Source organism: Podarcis gaigeae (assembly GCF_964106915.1).
Source record: "Podarcis gaigeae genome assembly, chromosome: 1".
NCBI lineage: Eukaryota > Metazoa > Chordata > Lepidosauria > Squamata > Lacertidae > Podarcis > Podarcis gaigeae.
The window spans coordinates 41,979,076-41,997,000 of NC_139678.1; the positions used below are offsets into that span (position 1 = coordinate 41,979,076).

The following is a 17,925-nucleotide window of genomic DNA, read 5'->3' on the forward strand; positions in this document are numbered from 1 at the left end:
GAATGCTGGTCAGTTTTTGTAATTTGACAAGATTTCTTGTGAGCCAGTTGCTTATAAAAACAGAGTGAATAAAAAGTATACACTTTTGAAGTACTGCTTATTTGGATGATGTGCTGTGAATGCTAGCATATAACTGCCCAATGATCTGCAAATCTCAAATCTTGTCTCTGGTTACTCTTTCCTCTCCTCTAGGGTTCCAGAAATTGAGCTTCAAAATGCAAAGGGGTTGTCAAATGAAAACATTAACTTGTTAAAATCCAGACTAGAGGAATTGGCAAAAGAACGTTGCGGAGAGGTGAGCGTGTTGATTTTGCCCTTGATATTGAGCGACATTGTCACTATAGCAAATTTTGTGTGTGTACCTTTAGTGCTATTATGTTTGGTACTGTGTTCTTCTAACCATTTTGATGGTACCCACCCCATTGCAGGGTTTGTGCCTAGCTAGGTGTAGGGGAGGCCATATCAAGACTTGGCCTAGCACGATAAAGCTCATTTGACATGCCATTTCAGATGGTCATGATTAATAGAAAGTGACCCTATTGAAAGTTGACAGAAATGTCTGTCTGAAGCAAAAGTGAATGACGTCATTCCTAGGCACCCCATGAATTGAGTTATTTCAGTTCATAAATCACACAATAGCATATTCATAATAACTGGTTTAGAGTCGGGGGATATATCTGTATTGAATGAGGTTAGGTTAATCCCATGACTTAATTTAAAACAAATCAAACCCATTATGTGGAGTTTGTCTTTAGATGGTTAGCCAAGAACAGTGGAACTTAATCTCAGTGTGAAAGTAGACGTGCTTCGTTCTCCACTGTTTGTAAAGTTAAGCTTGAGAAAGTTAAGGGACGTGAAGCAGAGCCTTTTCTGGCCATGACAATAATACTGTTGCACTATCTTCCCAGAGGACCTGTTTGTACTGCTTGACATTTTAACTTTTATATTGCTCTCAATTAGATGCTTTGTAGGTTGGTGGGGCTTGTTATATTAAAGTATTATTATATCAAAGTATTAAAGGTGTTAATGGGAAAAAAGGATATAAATGTGTAGTATAAATTGTCGCAAAATATTAACAGTGTTTGGATATTGTTACTAGAAGTACTTCATAGCTGTATGAAACATACAAATGATACTAGCTTCTCTCATATCAAGACAGGAGAAGAAAAAGTTTTGGGGGTTTTTTTGCTACTTCACATAGCATCTCCATCCTACTTTTTTACTACGCAATATAAAAATCAAAAGATTAGCACAAAAAGGAACAGATCTGTTTTGCAAGCAACTGCTTTAATATTGCTACAGCTAGCATGTCGGAGGAAGCCTTTCCTGTTAGCAGCCATCTGGATTGTATCTATTTTGATAAATTAGAAAATCCAATTTTATTGCTAGAGGAAATGAGCATTGTGCCAGCTGAATGTTACTTTTCAGAACTAAGCAGAAGCCTTGCTAACCGCCCTAGTCCATCCGAATGTTTTCAGCCAGTCAGAACTAGAGTCATATCCATATCATACATTTAAAACACATGGCTTTCCCCAAAGAATCCTGGGAACTGTAGTTTGTTAAGGAGGCTGGGAATTGTAGTTCTGTGAGAGTGACACTAGAGTTACCTTGGTCCTTTGAGTGTGCCTTGAGTGGTGTGGTTGTGACCAAATGCAATTTCCCACACTTACAAATACAGATTTGGCCTTGAGAAGGATAATGATATTTTAATTCCTACAGCAGTTGCAATTTAGAGTATATTATCGTTTACAGAAAAGAATGTTGCTAATCACCTGGTATGTGGAAAATCCTGATTATCTATTCAGAATACTTTTAATTCTATACTTAGATGAAGATGAATGCATGTTCAGATCTTATTCACGAGGTAGACTGCATAATTTTAAAGAATTCAATTAGTGTGATTGGGAATTAAATTCTTCTCTTCGCTGATATGATTAGTGTTTATAATGTCATCTTTAATTGTCACCATTCTGACAGAATATCATTAATAATGTTCCACATACATTATCTAATGATTAACATGAATGTCAAATACTGATTGATGATCAGATTAAAAAGGGAGGAAAAAATAGATGTGGCTTTCCCCCCTATAACTATGCTCTAAAACACACTGCTGAGAAGTGGTCTGCTGCTTTTTTACCAGCATCGTTTAGGCACATATAAATATAATACTAAATTGGTTTCATGCATGGCTGTTTTTAGTGGCAAGTAATGCATTCAGCAGAAGCAGTTTGGATTTTCAGAACTAAAATACATGCAAAGAAATATGAGTGGTTGTGCATTGGCTTTTATTTTGCTATGTTTGGCAGAGATTTACTGGCGCTGGCATTGAGCTCCACTGAAGTCACTGGTACTTGCTCACACGAAAATAGGATTAGAACACGCTGCGAACAGTTTGCTAAAATCAGATTTCGCATTTGCCTTTCCTCTCCAGGTGATGATATTTGAATTAGCAGATTACGTACAATCATTTCTCAGCGAATACAATAAACCACCTTTAAAATCTTTCCATGAAGAAATGCTAAAGAATCAGCAAAAAGAACAAGAAAGGCTCGCTCTGGAAGAAGAGCGGCGAATCCAAGACCTTAGGAGGAAAGAAGAGCAGATGGTGAGAGCATGAAATTTAAGATTTCTGTCCTGCCCCACCCATTTCATATGAGCCCTCAATCAGCTGGAATCTCCGGTTGTGAACTATTAAAATTGTTTTTGTATCTGAAAACAGTGGGATGAAGATTGCACATCTCATTTAGTGAGTCCCTTTTTTTAAAAAAAAAAAACATGCTTTTGTTGTGTTTCCAGAACAGCAACCCCCTAACTTCATGCTGTTTTTGAATCCACCAAGATTTGAAAATGGGAGAGATAGATGGTAGTGGGCCCTGTTTGTTTTCAAAATAAGTCATGGCCTATTGTGCTTGCAGATCAAGCCCATGTGGTCATCCACATTCCTCTTTGCTGATGTAAGGAAGTTAAACTTTAGGTGACCTTTTGAACTTCATCAAAGATTTTGACCCAGTACTATTATTTCTGTAGTAGCCTGTCTTTAACACATAGACTTGAAACTAAGTTTAGTTAAGAAGCTCTGTTTTGGTGACAAGTTTTTCCTTGCATTCTCTCTTGGCAGAGCAATATTTATACTGTTTAAGGGTGTCTTCTTCAGCAGATAAGTTTTCTCAATAAACTCTTACTGAAGCAAGAGTAAAGAAAATTTCATTGCAGTAATGTTTATTTCAGCAACGTGAAATTCTTGATGAGATTCAGAGAAGGGAAGAAGAAAAGAGAGAAGAAAGAAAAAGGAAAGAAATAGCAAAACAGGTATTTTCAACATTCTCCTTTTGTATTGCCAAGTTACTAGAAGTGGTTGTATCATGCTTTTGTAACTATTGGAATTCCTTACAAGTTGCTTTGAAACTTCTATGTCTACAATCTCATTTTGGAGCCTGCAAACACAGAAATAAAGATTTATCCATACCAGAAGCAGGTGGACAGTGAGATTTCAAAGTTAAGAAGACATACCGTATTTTTCGCCCTATAGGACGCACCGGCCCATAGGACGCACCTAGTTTTTTTGGGGGGGAATCAAGGGGGAAAAAATTATTTCCCCCCCAGGTTTGCGCATCCATCCCCAAGCTAAAAGAGGGAGACAGAGCGCTCCGTCTCCCTCTTCTGCCTTCAGGGACAGCCTCTCTAGCCTCCGTGGGGCAGCGGCTTGTTAAACCACCTTCCTTCTCCCCCCCGCCAGCCTCCAGATCAGGTCGGGGAATAGCGGGGTGGTGGCGCTCCTGCTCCCCGCTATCCTACGAGCTTGTGGGGCTGGCGGGGGGGGGGGCGGGAAGCAAGCTTGCTTCTCCCCCCGCCAGCCTCCAGACCAGGTCGAGGAATAGCGGGGTGGCGGTGCTGCACCTCCCCGCTGTCCCTCGAGCTTTTGGGCTGCAGGCTGCTGCTCGCAAGCCTTGTGAGCCCACGGGATCTCCCGCCGGGCTTGCAAGACTTGCGGATAGCTTCCTGAAGCCTGGAGAGCGAGAGGGGTTGATCGCACCGACCCCTCTCGCTCTCCAGGCTTCAGCGAAAGCCTGCATTCACCCCATAGGACGCACACACATTTCCCCTTCATTTTTGGAGGGGAAAAAGTGTGTCCTATAGGGCAAAAAATATGGTAATTATTCCCTATCCCCATGTGGCAGAATCATAGTGTGTATCAGGGTTGAGGCAGAGAAGCAATGCTGTTTGTAGTCCCTATTGGGTTGCCATCTCTGGCTTAATATATACTATTTAGTCAAATAGATTTTGTGCGGTTTGGCTTCTGTATCCATCTATCCATTGCTTAAAGTCCCCAGATGCTTCTAGCATGGGTTGCTTTCACCCTTGGATGTTACACAGTAGTGTTACTTCTGTTATTCCCTCTGGTGTTGCTGCTGTTGTTGTTTATTTATCACCTTCCACGTATGTCCCCAGGCGGTCTACAAAATATACAGGCATCCCCCTTCTTGTGCATTCAAAGAACGCACGACCGTGCATGCGCACATCACTGTGAACCTGGAAGTGCACATTATTGATCATGACGTTGCAAGTAATACTGCAGAAGAAACAATACTGAATCTTTAAGGAGATGCTGACCAACCCCCCTCTCCAGAAAACCCAAAGTGGAGGTTGACAGGGGCTTTGCATGTTTATGTATTTAAAGAATTGGGGTGCAATCAAGATATCCCCTGTGTTTCTGTGTTTCCAGGAGCGTTTGGAAAGTGCTGCTTTAACAAACCAGGAAATATCTGTCGGTAGAGATATCACAGGGAACAAAGTAACGTCCAGTTTAAATGGAGGTGTTACAGAACATGGAGGGAACAATAAATACCGTGCAAATTCCACAGGGCGTTCCAAGTATGTATAGCTGTCCTTCTGAATGGAATGGGAGTGTTTCAGTGAAAATGTGTGCACTTGCACCCTATTACACATGATGTACAAGCACACATACAAAGTTATCAGCCTCTAGTTGTGCACATTGATTTGTAGGCAGGCATACTGTACTTATGCATAGCACTAGCAATCTTACAACTATACGTAGGGGATATAAAGTCATTATTTGCTTTACAAATAGAGGGAGTGCATTTGAACTTTTATCGGGTATGTTTCTGTGGAGTACTAGGGGCCATGTCCCTGCTTGTCAGCCCCCCCCCCACTTTCCACCTTGTCAAACCCTCCCCATTCCCAACCCGCTAACTCCATTCCCAACCCACCTCATGCCACAGCTGCAGTCAAGTGGGATGAATAGTTGGTCTGGCAGGAGGATTAGCATGGGGAAGAGGCCCAAAGAGGTGACCAGCCTGGAGATGTGCTGCTGCTGCTGCTGCTGCTGCTGCCGTATCCAGGCTGACTGTTAATTCTAATAGGCTAGCTGGTTGCCACGTCTGGGCACCTTCCTCATTTCTGTGCCGTTCTGCCACTTTTCATGGTAGGTTGTGGTGGCCTATCAAACCAGTTGGCCACTGCTTCTGGACATCTTCCTGCCATCACACTGTAGTCCACAGTGTCATCTGTCGACCATGCAAACTGCTGTATGGTGACAGATGAATACAAATGGACACACAGCACATCAAGCACATCAATTACCATACTGTAATTTTTAAAATAAGGCTTTCCTTTTAAGATGGAGATCTTAGGAGTGCAGGTTTATCAAAGAGGTTTGCAGGATTCGTGCCCTGCCTGGCGGAATATAAAATTGGAGTCGCAGTGAGTGGCACTCTAACCACAGGCCTTTGCTATGTGTTGCTGTGGCTTTTCTGAACATTTTAAATAGCAACAATGGAAAATGCCTGAACTTGCTATTAAGACTGTTCACTTGTAGTAGTACTTAGGACCGCTGAATTAAATTGCTTTTCTTGAGCATATATGAGCACCTCAAAACATAATTGTGTTTGATTGCTTTGTAGGAGAGAGCGTCAGCATTCGGCATGCAGTAATGAAGAATCTCCGGGAACTCCTGAAATTCTGAATTTCAATGCCAGTAGTATTGGTCTACTCAGGGTACACAAAGGAAAGTGCATAGGTAAATGGAAGAACTGCCATGCATTGAGAACCTTTGGTGCGTTTTTTCTATATAGAAATGAGGGAGCAATGAAAGCTGTATTGGGTTCGTTCACTGCCAGTACGGAGTCGAAGCTGTTCAACCATGTGAAACAGCCTGTTAATATTAGAGTTAAATGGATTTAGTTGATTTTTTGAAAAAACCAGCTAAAACTTTAATTGTGATTTAATTAATAAGGACACACATTTGCTTTACTTTTGAAGTAATTTTGACTAGTGAGTTGCTGTGATAAGCAATGAAACAGTCAAACTTCAGTTGTTGAATGTAACCCATTCTGGAAGCCCATTTGGCTTCCGAAATGTTCGGCAACCGAGGCGTGGCTTCTGATTGATTGCAAGAGCTTCCTGCACTCAAGCAGAAGCCACTTTGGACGTTCAGCTTCCAAAAAATGTTCAAAAACTGAAGCATTTACTTCCAGGTTTTCGGTGTTCAGGAGCTAAAACGTTCCAGAACGGAGGTGTTTGGGAGCCTATGTTTGACTGTACTAAGGTGCAATTTAAGAAACTTCTACTTATGTTAAAGGTCACTTCTCTAGCACACTTGCTCACATGGGGAATATATGTGCCAAGGATCCAAGGAAAGGAATGAATGCAGGAGAAAGAGCTATATATGTAGCCAGTGCTTTGCTGCTGCTGAAGAGACAAATCGCATTTTAAACTGAATAGTGGCTTGTCCCTCTTGCAATTAGAAACATTGGCAGTAATGGCCAGCAAAGCCTAGTGGCAGCTCTCTGCCTTGCCTGTGTGGCCTTCTTTTCCTTTTTTTGACAGTGAAGATTTAAGATTTCTCATTCCAAGATTTTTATGAACCTTTGCCCCAAATGCAGCACCCAAATTCTACCAGTTTGGTAGAATTGTTGAAAGCCATAAATGTTGAACAAACCTCCTTTTGTGTGGCTTTTAACTGTTGGAAGGAATGTTGAAAGGATGTCTTGGCCAACATAGAGGTTTACAGGAGTAGCTCATTATAATGATCTTTGTTAATCTGTAAGCATCTGCTTCGAAAGCTGAAGCATCCACACACAAGCCTTTCGTATTTCTCTGTGCAGACAAGGATGAGCAGCTTGGTAAATCAGTCTACAATGGTTTGGAGTTGTACACTGGCAACTTTGTCCTGGTCCACGAGTGGGTACTTCAGTGGCAAAAGAAAATGGGGAAATTCCTCACAAGTCAAGAACAGGAAAAGGTTGAAAAATGCAAAAAGCAGGTAATCACCCATTTGTGTGTGTTGCTCTGCCTTGTGGTCATGTGGGCACTTCTTAAGATTGAAATAGTAGTGGATCCTTGAGAAGTTGAAACAACCTCATTGAAAATGATGTTATATTGTTCGGCTTCTTGAGCACTTATGTAGAAGCCTGCATCAATTGTTTTTGGACAGAATCATAATAAAACACGAGAGGAATGTCTAGGGAGTCAAGAGAGTTTTTTGCTAAGGGCTTTTAAAACCTGGAGGGATGTAGGTGTATATTTTGGCTTTTTTGTATTGGCTCAGTTTACCTGTAAGAGGTGCAGCCATGTATGAAAATCTCCTTCATGATTCAAACTAAAAAGCACACACAAAGACTTTTGGGGACATTTTACTACTCCAAGCCAAATTTCAACATATCTCTGGGCAGTAAAATGACCCCCAAACAAATCCATGTGTGTGTGGTGCCTGCAGAAGGGCGTGTAAATCTACTTCCTGGGATCAGTTTTTGTTTGTAAAACTCCACAAGGCTGCTGCTGCTTTGTATTATTATTATTAATCTGAATACTTGCCATTGGGCAGAACAAAAAAGCACCCCAATGGCCAAAATCGATAAACTTCTTTGGATTTATTTTTTGTCCCAGGTTGTGGATTCAGAAAAAAGACCTTTGTATATGGGTACTTAAAACTGCTGCTCTGGGTCAGTTTTTACTGTAAAACTACTTTTAGCCTGCTAAAATGGCTTAGACCAAAATAAAAATACCCCAAATGCAAAATCAGTTGGGATTTTTAACTTTTATTTTTGCCCCATGTGGCTGGAATTTGTGGTGTGGCTTATTCCTATGCAGATATCGGTGCCCTAGATGGACTTCACTGTAGACTACTTCTGTGTAAATTCTGCAGTGAAAAATGCATCTGGGACAGGATTTTGTCCACCATTGGACATCAGGGTAAATGAGAGGTGAGACAAATGTGAGTCACTGGATTTGTTTCTTTTGAACAGATACAGGGAGCAGAATCGGAGTTCAGTTCTCTGATGAAGTTAAACCACCCCAACATAGTCCGTTACCTATCAATGGCCTTTAAAGAGCACAGTGACTCAATCGTGGTAGACATTTTGGTGGAACACATTGGTGGAGCCAGCCTTTCTACGTACTTGGACAAAGAGATCCCCCTTCCTATGGATCAGCTGCGTCATTACACAAACCAAGTTTTGTCTGCTCTTGACTACCTACACAGCAATTCAGTGGTGCACAAGGTTCTGAGCGCATCCAGCATTCTGGTGGATAGTGAAGGAAATATCAAACTGACAGACTACAGTATTTCCAAACGCTTGGCGGATATCTGCAAGGAGGATGTTTTTGAACAACCCAAAGTTCGATTTAGTGAGGATGCCTTGCCGAACAAGCCAGGGAAGAAAGGAGATGTTTGGCGGTTAGGGTTGATGCTGCTTTCCCTCAGCCAGGGACAAATTACTACGGAATATCCAGTCACAATTCCAAATGATCTGCCTGCTGACTTTCAAGATTTTCTGAAAAAGTATGCGTCTATCTAATTACTATTTTTTACGCTTTGCCATCAAATAAAAGCATATAAGTTTAACAAGAATGCTTATAACAAAAAAAATTCCTTCCAGTAGCACCTTAAAGACCAACTAAGTTAGTTCTTGGTATGAGCTTTCGTGTGCATGCACACTTCTTCAGATACACTTCAGATATTCTTCAGATATCTGTAACAAGAATGCTTATAATTCAGCATAAATTGGGCTGAGGATTCATCATACAGTCATGCCTTGGAAGTCAAACAGCTTAGTTCCTGAACGTTTTGGCTCCCAAACGCCGCAAACCCGGAAGTGACTGTTCCTGTTTGCGAACTATTTTTGGAAGCTGAACGTCCAACGGGGCTTCCAGGGCTTCCAATTGGCTGCAGGAGCCACACTTTGGTTTTGGCAGTCGAATGGACTTCTGGAACGGATTCCATTTGACTTCCAAGGTACGACTGTATTTTAAAAATAGAATCATAGAATTGTGGAGTTGGAAGGACCCCGAATCATAGATGTACTCAAAGATTACAAAGCAAAGGAACTATTTCAGGATCTGGGTTGGCGGTAGGGAGGGAACTCTTGCTATAGGCCTAGTTAGGCCTGCCAGGCCCTCATTTGGCCCATGAAATCATTCTCACCAAGCCATGCCCACCTGCCTTGCACCTGACATTGTTTATGGCATCAGGTGCAGGTGCAGGACCACTAAAGATGCATCTTCAAGGCCATGTGCACAGCACTTCTTAAGCTCTGGTGGTCAGCTGATTGTTGGCCCTTGCATGCCCAGTGCTCTGCAAAAATGGGTCACCAGTTATCTGACTTGGCATTGAGCAGCTTCCCATGTTCCTAAAACCATCGTTAAACATGCATTATTTTGAATTCCATTCAGGTGTGTTTGTTTGGAAGATAAAGAAAGGTGGAGCCCTCAGCAGCTATTGCAACACAGTTTTATAAACCCACCACAGGTAGTTGTGATGGAAGAAAGCCCAGAAGGTAAATAGTCAATCATATAAGATTTTTTTTATTATTATTATTCCTTGATGGCGACTTTAAAATGTTCCCAGAGGCAGAAAGTAAAGCCCTAGGAGTAAATAACTCATTAAACAAAACATATTGCATACATAGATAAGAATAAAAGCAAAATTGTTGAAGTATATCAACCAACCTCCAACTTTAGTCTGCTGTTCCACATTGGCATCTAAGAAAGGAAGAATCCATGACAGCTCATGCTATTTCAATGCCGTCATAGTCAGCCTTAAACTTAAATAAGACATTTTCTTTAAAAGACACAATAGGCAAGCAATTGAGCGCTGGAAGTAGTATAGTATAGTAGTAGTATAACACTGAAACAGATTTCAGTCATTTAATGGAATTTGGCTCCTGACCACATTATTTTCTTGAATGGGTTGTTATCCCACAGGGCTGCCCCATCCATGAGGCAGGCTGAGGCAGCTGCTTCAGACAGTGGAATCCAAGGGGCACTGCCTCCATGGGTGCGTGCCACCAGAGAAGCAAGAAGTATTGACGGCTTCTGGGTTCTGACAAGATCTTGTGGACCTCTCGCAAGATCTTGCCAGAACCCAGAAGCTGCAGGTGCGCAGCTCCAATAAGTGAGGCTGCAGTGGAGTGGATGGCACCTTCCTGTTTTGCCTCAGGTGATGACAGAATAGGCTGCTCCTGCTACCACTAGTGCTTTATCTTTTTGCCTGTGGGGATAATTTATTTCCTTCTTTCCTTCCTTCCTTCCTTCCTTCCATAATCAGCTTGAAAATATTGCCAGTCCATCGTCTTTCTGGGTAACTAAAGAAGGATACCTTGTTTTGAGCCTTGACTGTGGGAATGGCTTAGCCAGGTAGTGTTATCTATTGTTGGAGCTTCAATGCTTTTGTGTTCGATCGACAGGTTTAGTAGTGGTGGTTGGCACCTGTCTGTCAACTGAGTTAAATTTAAACTGTAAACACAGCTGAGATGGCTATAAAATATAAATCTCTACATGGTCCTTAGCATTTCCTTTCATGAATTGGCTTCAACTTGCCTCTTATATTGATTGAAGTGGTTTGAAACATCTGCCAATATGACTTGGCAATGACTGCTGCAGCAAACACAGCACATGGAGAAGAATAGACCTGCATCTCAACAGAGGTTCTTAATGCATCACATTATGCATCATGCACACTCTTGATTGTCATCATTTAACGTGAAATTGCTGATTTGTTCTTTCCTTCTCAGTGACTTTTTTGTTTTGTTTTTTTGTTTCAGATTCAACAGGAATCGATGATATTGAAACCATTATCCCCTGCAGTCAGTATGCAAGCGATGTCTTTGTCACAGAAACACAGAAGCAATTTTCTCGTTATTACAATGAGTTTGAAGAGTTACAATTGCTTGGTAAAGGGGCGTTTGGAGCTGTCATCAAGGTACATACAGTACGCTGCGTCAGACAGATTTTGTTCCAATTGGTTGATAAGGGCATGAGGAGTTTCCCGGAAGGAGCATCTTTTATGATTTTGATTGAAACATCTGTCATGTAATTTCCATTGGGCAGGTGCAGAACAAACTGGATGGCTGCTGTTACGCGGTAAAGCGAATTCACATCAATCCCACAAGCAAGCAGTTTCGAAGAATTAAAGGAGAAGTGACCTTGTTATCACGCCTGAACCATGAGAACATTGTGCGCTATTACAACGCATGGATAGAGAAGCACGAGAGGCCTTTGCTCAGTACTCCGACATCGGAAACCACGGAAGGGAAGAAAATGGCTGACAAACTGGCTCAGAATGGGAAGGGTGAAGCGGAGTCCATGGATGACATAGAAGCAAACGCCCCTCCTCCTGTTCTGACCAGTTCAGTGGAGTGGAGCACCTCATGTGAGAGATCATCAAGTGCCAGGTTCAGTGGAGGGGATCAGGAATCTAGTGATGATGACGAGGATGAAGATGAAGATGGAGGTGTATTTGCACAGTCATTCTTGTGAGTAGGGGTGTGGGTTTTTTTCCTTTTTCCTATAAGGCATTTACTGTCGGTAGATTGGGTCCTGAGCTGCCCTGCCAGGGATGGAAGGGCTCCTTCTGTTTTGATTGATTGATTGATTGATTGATTGATTGATTCTATGCCGCTTTTTGTTCAAATAAATCCCAAAGCGACTTACAAACAAAAGATTAAAATAACGTAATGGAACATCACGAATACATCATAAATCGTATAGAATACTTAACAAATCATCAGCAAAACAATCCCAAATAAAACAATTGCCATCTATGTAACACTATTAACAAAACAACTAAATAATAAGCTAAACATCACAGCTACACCAAAAATCATATTATAGGATTCACAAAGTCCTACAGCATTCCTATCTACAAAACAACATTAGCAATATTAACAAAATAGGGTGAAGGGACAGCAGTCCAGTGGAAACTCAGTGGTCCTCCCTCTAGTTAAGGACCAGGGAGACTTTTGCTGATTTCCCCTCAACCCTCTTGAACAGATTTACAGGGGTTTGTGGTGGGAAGAAGGAATCAGTAAAGATTACTTCATGTCTCCATCTCCCACTAGTAGGAGCATCCAGTGAGCAGAGTTCCACTCACAGGAACGCTAGATCCAAGCGAATGTATCTGACTTCATAGGGTTTGGATACTGACTTGATTTTCTTTCGTTCTATTAGCATATCAGGCTATGAAATGCATTGGAAACCTCCTTAAAGTTAATCTGCCCATGTATTTACACATCACGGTACCTAATCGCTCAGAACTTTATCACTTAAATGCTGTGCATCGGAATTCTGAACTGCCTCTCTTATAAAAGATTGTGTTTTGAGGTGATGTGAAAGTTCTGTCTGTAATTTCTAATCTCTTGATGGGTATTTCTGCACGTGCAATTATTCATTTGAAGACATTTGAGTGGTGGACATTCACATGTTAACTGGTTTTGAAGGGGTTGGAATTAAGTGGGATTCCTCTTTATGTTGGAAGGGCACTCTGTTCCTGTGTCCGCTTGCCAAAAGCTCCCTCAGGATACATTTGATAAGCTTCTGAAGAAATTCAGGTATCCATAGAACGTTGCTTGAAAAGCACTGCTTTTCAAGGATTTTGATGTTCTCCCTTTTCATCTGTTGATTTAGGCCAGCGGCGGATTCTGAAAGTGATATCATTTTTGATCATGAAGATGACAACAGCAAAAATCCTATGGTGGTAAATACTGTAACTAAAAGTACCTTTCTGTGTCCTCTTACGAACAATTCTGATCTCTAATGTTATTCATCAGTTGCAGCCGTTCTGATACCATGAACTAATATAGCATCCAGTAATTTGTCATCTGTCACTTTGCATTAAAACCTGCAATCTATACAAAATAAGCCAGGTTTAAATAGAGGCGGTCGATAAAGCTGTTGGGATTTTGTTAAGTGAATCCCGCCCATAAAAAACCCAAGATCAATATAACTATCTGCATAGCTGACACAGGTGGCACAAAATCAGTCCAACACGGCATTAAAACATCCTACAAATACTTACCCAAGGACTAAAGATACTGAAACATGATTTTAAAAAAACTTTAAATGTTTTCTTATAATGCCCAAAATGTATTAATATACCGTACTTTTCCGTGTATAAGACTATGGTCTTTTTTTTTTTTTTTACTAAAAATAATGTTTAAAAGGGGAGGATAGTCTTAGACACAGGGGCAATGTTCCCCCATTTTCTAAATTTTGAGTCCCCAAATATAGGGGGCATCTTATACACTGGGTGGTGTTATACACAGAAAAATACAGTAGGTTCCAGACAAGCCTTACTGGGGAGGATATTCCATAACCAGTGTGCCTATCCACCTTTTTATGTTGGGAGGACCTTCTGATGAAGATCTTAAAGTCTGAGCCAATATATCCAGGAAGAGGGGATCCTTCAGGCAACCTGGCCCCAAGACTGTTAAGACTTTAAAGCTTATTACCACCTCTTTGAATTGACATGATATGCTGATATCTACTAGTCACCTCTCTGCCCCATTTTGGCTGAGCTGAAGTTTCCAGAATTATTTTTTTTAATGTTCTAATAAAGTCAATGCTATAGGGACAAAAACTGGCCAGCTTTTTGACCAGATTTGACAATTCAAGTTTCACATCCCTAAGTGTTCCTTAGGATACTGCCTATAGAACTATCTCAAAACACCCTTCTTTGCATCCCTATGCAGTTGGGGCTCTACGCAAGAGCATTACTGACACTACTTTTTCTGGAGCGAAGTCAAATTCTTGTTCCGCTGTGAGAGCAGCAGCTGTGCCTTTGAATTCTGGAAAGTAGAGCTTTCCAAAGGGCTGGTATAGAAAACCTCTTCTGCCTGCCATAAAAATATTGATTAGATCTCCAGTTAGATTTCTGGCTGTAGAAAGAACAAAGAACAAAGAATTAAGCATTCTGCCTGGATCCTTGATTGACAGCTCACGTTTCTGGCAATGTATCTTGGATAGTCTGGGCAGGTGGACTAAACCTCCTCCCACAGTGGCCTGCCAGCAAGTCCAGCCAAATCTATTGTAGCTACCTAATAATGGTGGCTCTGTGGGTTAAACCACAGAGCCTAGGACTTGCCGATCAGAAGGTCAGCGGTTCGAATCCCCGTGACGGGGTGAGCTCCCGTTGCTCGCTCCCTGCTCCTGCCAACCTAGCAGTTCGAAAGTACCTCAAAGTGCAAGTAGATAAATAGGTATCACTCTGGCAGGAAGGTAAATGGTGCTTCCGTGCACTGCTCTGGTTCGCCAGAAACAGCTTAGTCATGCTGGCCACATGACCTGGAAGCTGTACGCCGGCCCCCTCGGCCAGTGAAGCGAGATGAGCGCCACAACCCCAAAGTCGGTCACGACTAGACCTAATGGTCAGGGGTCCCTTTACCTTTACCTTTAATAATGAGTCCAGCATTTTTGCACCATAATTTTTATTGGTGTTTCAACTTAAGGGTGTTTCCTTAGTATTGTGTTTTACATGGCAGCATTCCCCAGTTATGAAGGTAAAACATTTGACAGGCTAACGGTCCAGATCTCAGGATGATAGGTTTGCATGGTTGAGGGTGGATTTGTACATACTGTTAATATTATGAATCCCGTGCCCCCGCCCCAGTCTTATGTTAAGTGATCCTCCAAGCAGGCATAGATATTAGCATACAGGCTCATGTGGCCATACATGCAAGTATAATGCAGTGATGTGGTGGGGGCTCAAACCACTGCTTGATGTCAAGAAAAATAAAATTCAATCCAAGTAAAAACAGAAACAGAGCACAATTTGATTTGGCACATAAAAACCACTGTGGTTTTAAAAAGTACGATCACTCACCTGGTTTGTGAATATCGCTAGATATATGGAGAATCTGTTTGCTTGCATTCTACTCTTGTGTTTATCTGACACAGGATGAAGGCTACAAAGGGAAAAATAGTCACAGTGAAGAGGATGAAACATCAGCGATTCAGACTGTTCACCATCTGTACATTCAGGTTAGAAACTCTTAGACTATGTTGTAGAAGACTGCATTTTAATTGAGCCTAAGGCAGCATTTGTACATCACAGGTAGATCATAGTTAATGGTTTACTATGAATGTGCAAATGTTTCCCACACCCTACTTCCCCTAGTTATCTTAGTTCCGTGGTGAGGAGGGATGAATTCACAGGGGTTGGCATTTTTTGTTTTTTAATCTCTGTATCCAGCATTTATTTAGTGGTGGTGATTTTTGAATGACTGAAAACAAAACTGTTTGGCTTAGATTTCTATTTCACCCTATCACAAAAGCTCATTGCATTTAGGGTTCAAAACGGTACATATGAAGTGTAGCCGGTTAGTAATGTTTATTAAAATCACACATGTTCATCAAAAGGGTAGACCACAAACTTGAACAGTAAATGTTTATATATGCTAATACCATCACAGTGATATAGTAAGATATGTGTTCAGTGCTAAGCATAACCATGAAGTGAATGTGGCTTCCTGTTTTTCAACTGTTTCTTCATCTTATATCTGAAGATGGAATATTGTGAAAAGAGCACTTTGAGGGATACCATTGACCAAGGCCTATATGAAGATACCAATCGCCTCTGGAGATTTTTCCGGGAAATTCTGGATGGATTAGCTTATATCCATGAAAAGGTGAGCCACATTCATGCCAAACTCAATCAATTAAAATAATTGGGCTTGTATTCCTGTTTGTTTTTGTTTATGCTGTAATATTTTACTGTTGTTAGCTGCTCTGGACCCAGCTTTGGCTGGGGAGGGTGGGATATAAATAAAAAAAATATTATTATTATTAATCCACTTTTACCCTGCCCATGCTCCAAAGTGCTCAGAGCTGCATAGATTTTTATCTTCCACAATAAACTATAGAGAGAGAGAAGGAATTTCACAATCTTCGCCAACCTGATACCTTCCATATGTTGTTAGACTATAGTTCCCATTATCCCTCACTAGGCTGTCAGGGGCTGCTTGGAGTTGTAGTACAAATATCCCAGTCCTAGTCTGACTTTCTACCCACTGGTCCACACTGGTTCTTCTACAATACAAACAATATCCTATTTCAGGCATGTCCAACAGGTAGATCGTGATCTACTGGTAGATTGCAGGGTGTTCCTGGTAGATCCTGGTTGATCTCTGGCCGCTCAGCGATCTCCTTACAAAAAAGCAAAAAAAAAAACCCAACAACCCCAACTTTGGCTTACTAAAAAAAACTCAACAACTTTGGGAAGATCGCAGTCTGTTGGGAGTTGGACGTCCCTGACCTATTTGATCTGCACATATTTTTCATTAGTTACAAGAGACCTGGTTGATTGTTAGGAGTTTTCTAAGTAATGACCTCATTCAATTGTGTTTTAATTAGAGCAAAGGGTATCCTTTCAAAAAAAAGTCCCATTGCCTTCTTAGGAGCAATAGCAAATTCTTAGAGAAACTTAAAATAAAACTCCTCTATGAAGTAGGAATGTGTAGAATATTTAAAGATTGGATCTGGATTTAAGTTAGTTGCACTTAGTTCTCCTTGAAATCAGTAGAACCTAAACTTACATTGCAATCCTATGCCAGTACAGTGTTACCTCGGTTAAGAACTTAATCTGTTCCTGAAGTCCGTTCTTAAACCAAGGCGTGCTTTCCCTAATGAGACCTCCCACCGCCGGTGCCCTTCCACCATTCAGCTTCCGTTCATAGACCAAGGTAAAGTTCGCTAACCGGAACACTACTTCTGGTTTTGCAGAGTTCATAAACTGAATAGTTCATTAACAGGGCTGTTCGTAAACTGAGGTACCACTGTACTTGGGAAGTAAATCATGACTAACTTTCCTAGTGATTTGAGTTGATGCAGCTAACTTAAGCACTTACCTGAAAGTAACTCCCACTGAACATAGTGGGAGTTATTTCTGAATAAACATGCATAAAATTGCATCGTTCACTGAGAAGCTCCACTTGGCTTCAGTGGGAGCTTTCTCCAACAAATTGCACTTCCGGCCACTGTTGGGATGCAGAGAGAAGTCCCCTCTGCAAATTTTAATCAGCAGGCAGACATATATAGAAATATACAGTTTCTTAGGTATCCTGGGCCTGTACCATATATATTGATATGTGATCTATATACATACCATTTCTCTCATATCAAACTCTGTTTTATTTTATTAAAAGGGAATGATTCACCGAGATCTGAAACCTGTCAACATTTTTTTAGATTCCGAAGACCATGTGAAAATTGGTGATTTTGGTTTGGCAACAGATCACCCAGCATATGTAGTAGGTGCTTTTTTAAAAGTTGAACTGTAAAAATGTATAATGTAAGCCATGTTGAAAAATAATTATTGCTACATAAAAGAGGTTGCGTATTAGTTTTTGTTTGTATGCACAGTGTGGAAGAGCCTCTTTTTGATAGAAGATAATTGTGGTTTTTCACTGCACTGTCTCTTTGTACTTTGTCACTTCAGTAGTATGTCTCTTTGTACTTTGTCACTTCAGTAGTATGTCTTACATTTTAATCCTACTGTTCTTTTAAGGCACTCAGAGCTCTGTACATTGTACCTTCACATTATCAATTCTTTTGAGTTAGTGCTATCCGGTACATACTGGCCCTGTGAGTTTCATAACTGAGAAGAGATTTGAATCTAGTACTGTGTCTGTT

At 41.1% G+C, this 17,925-nt stretch overlaps 1 protein-coding gene across 1 annotated transcript in view; it reads left to right on the forward strand.

Annotated features, from left to right (window-relative positions):
- The window catches only part of EIF2AK4 (eukaryotic translation initiation factor 2 alpha kinase 4), a 47,210-nt gene that overhangs the window by 9,666 nt on the left and 19,619 nt on the right, over positions 1-17,925 (forward strand). The window contains exons 3-16 of the mRNA XM_083744148.1: positions 193-295; positions 2,435-2,608; positions 3,232-3,312; positions 4,727-4,875; positions 5,925-6,040; positions 7,128-7,285; positions 8,268-8,803; positions 9,694-9,797; positions 11,064-11,221; positions 11,350-11,774; positions 12,925-12,994; positions 15,193-15,276; positions 15,801-15,923; positions 17,439-17,543. Coding sequence (XP_083600274.1) covers positions 193-295; positions 2,435-2,608; positions 3,232-3,312; positions 4,727-4,875; positions 5,925-6,040; positions 7,128-7,285; positions 8,268-8,803; positions 9,694-9,797; positions 11,064-11,221; positions 11,350-11,774; positions 12,925-12,994; positions 15,193-15,276; positions 15,801-15,923; positions 17,439-17,543 — 2,386 coding nt within the window. The remainder of the gene's footprint in view (positions 1-192; positions 296-2,434; positions 2,609-3,231; positions 3,313-4,726; positions 4,876-5,924; positions 6,041-7,127; positions 7,286-8,267; positions 8,804-9,693; positions 9,798-11,063; positions 11,222-11,349; positions 11,775-12,924; positions 12,995-15,192; positions 15,277-15,800; positions 15,924-17,438; positions 17,544-17,925) is intronic.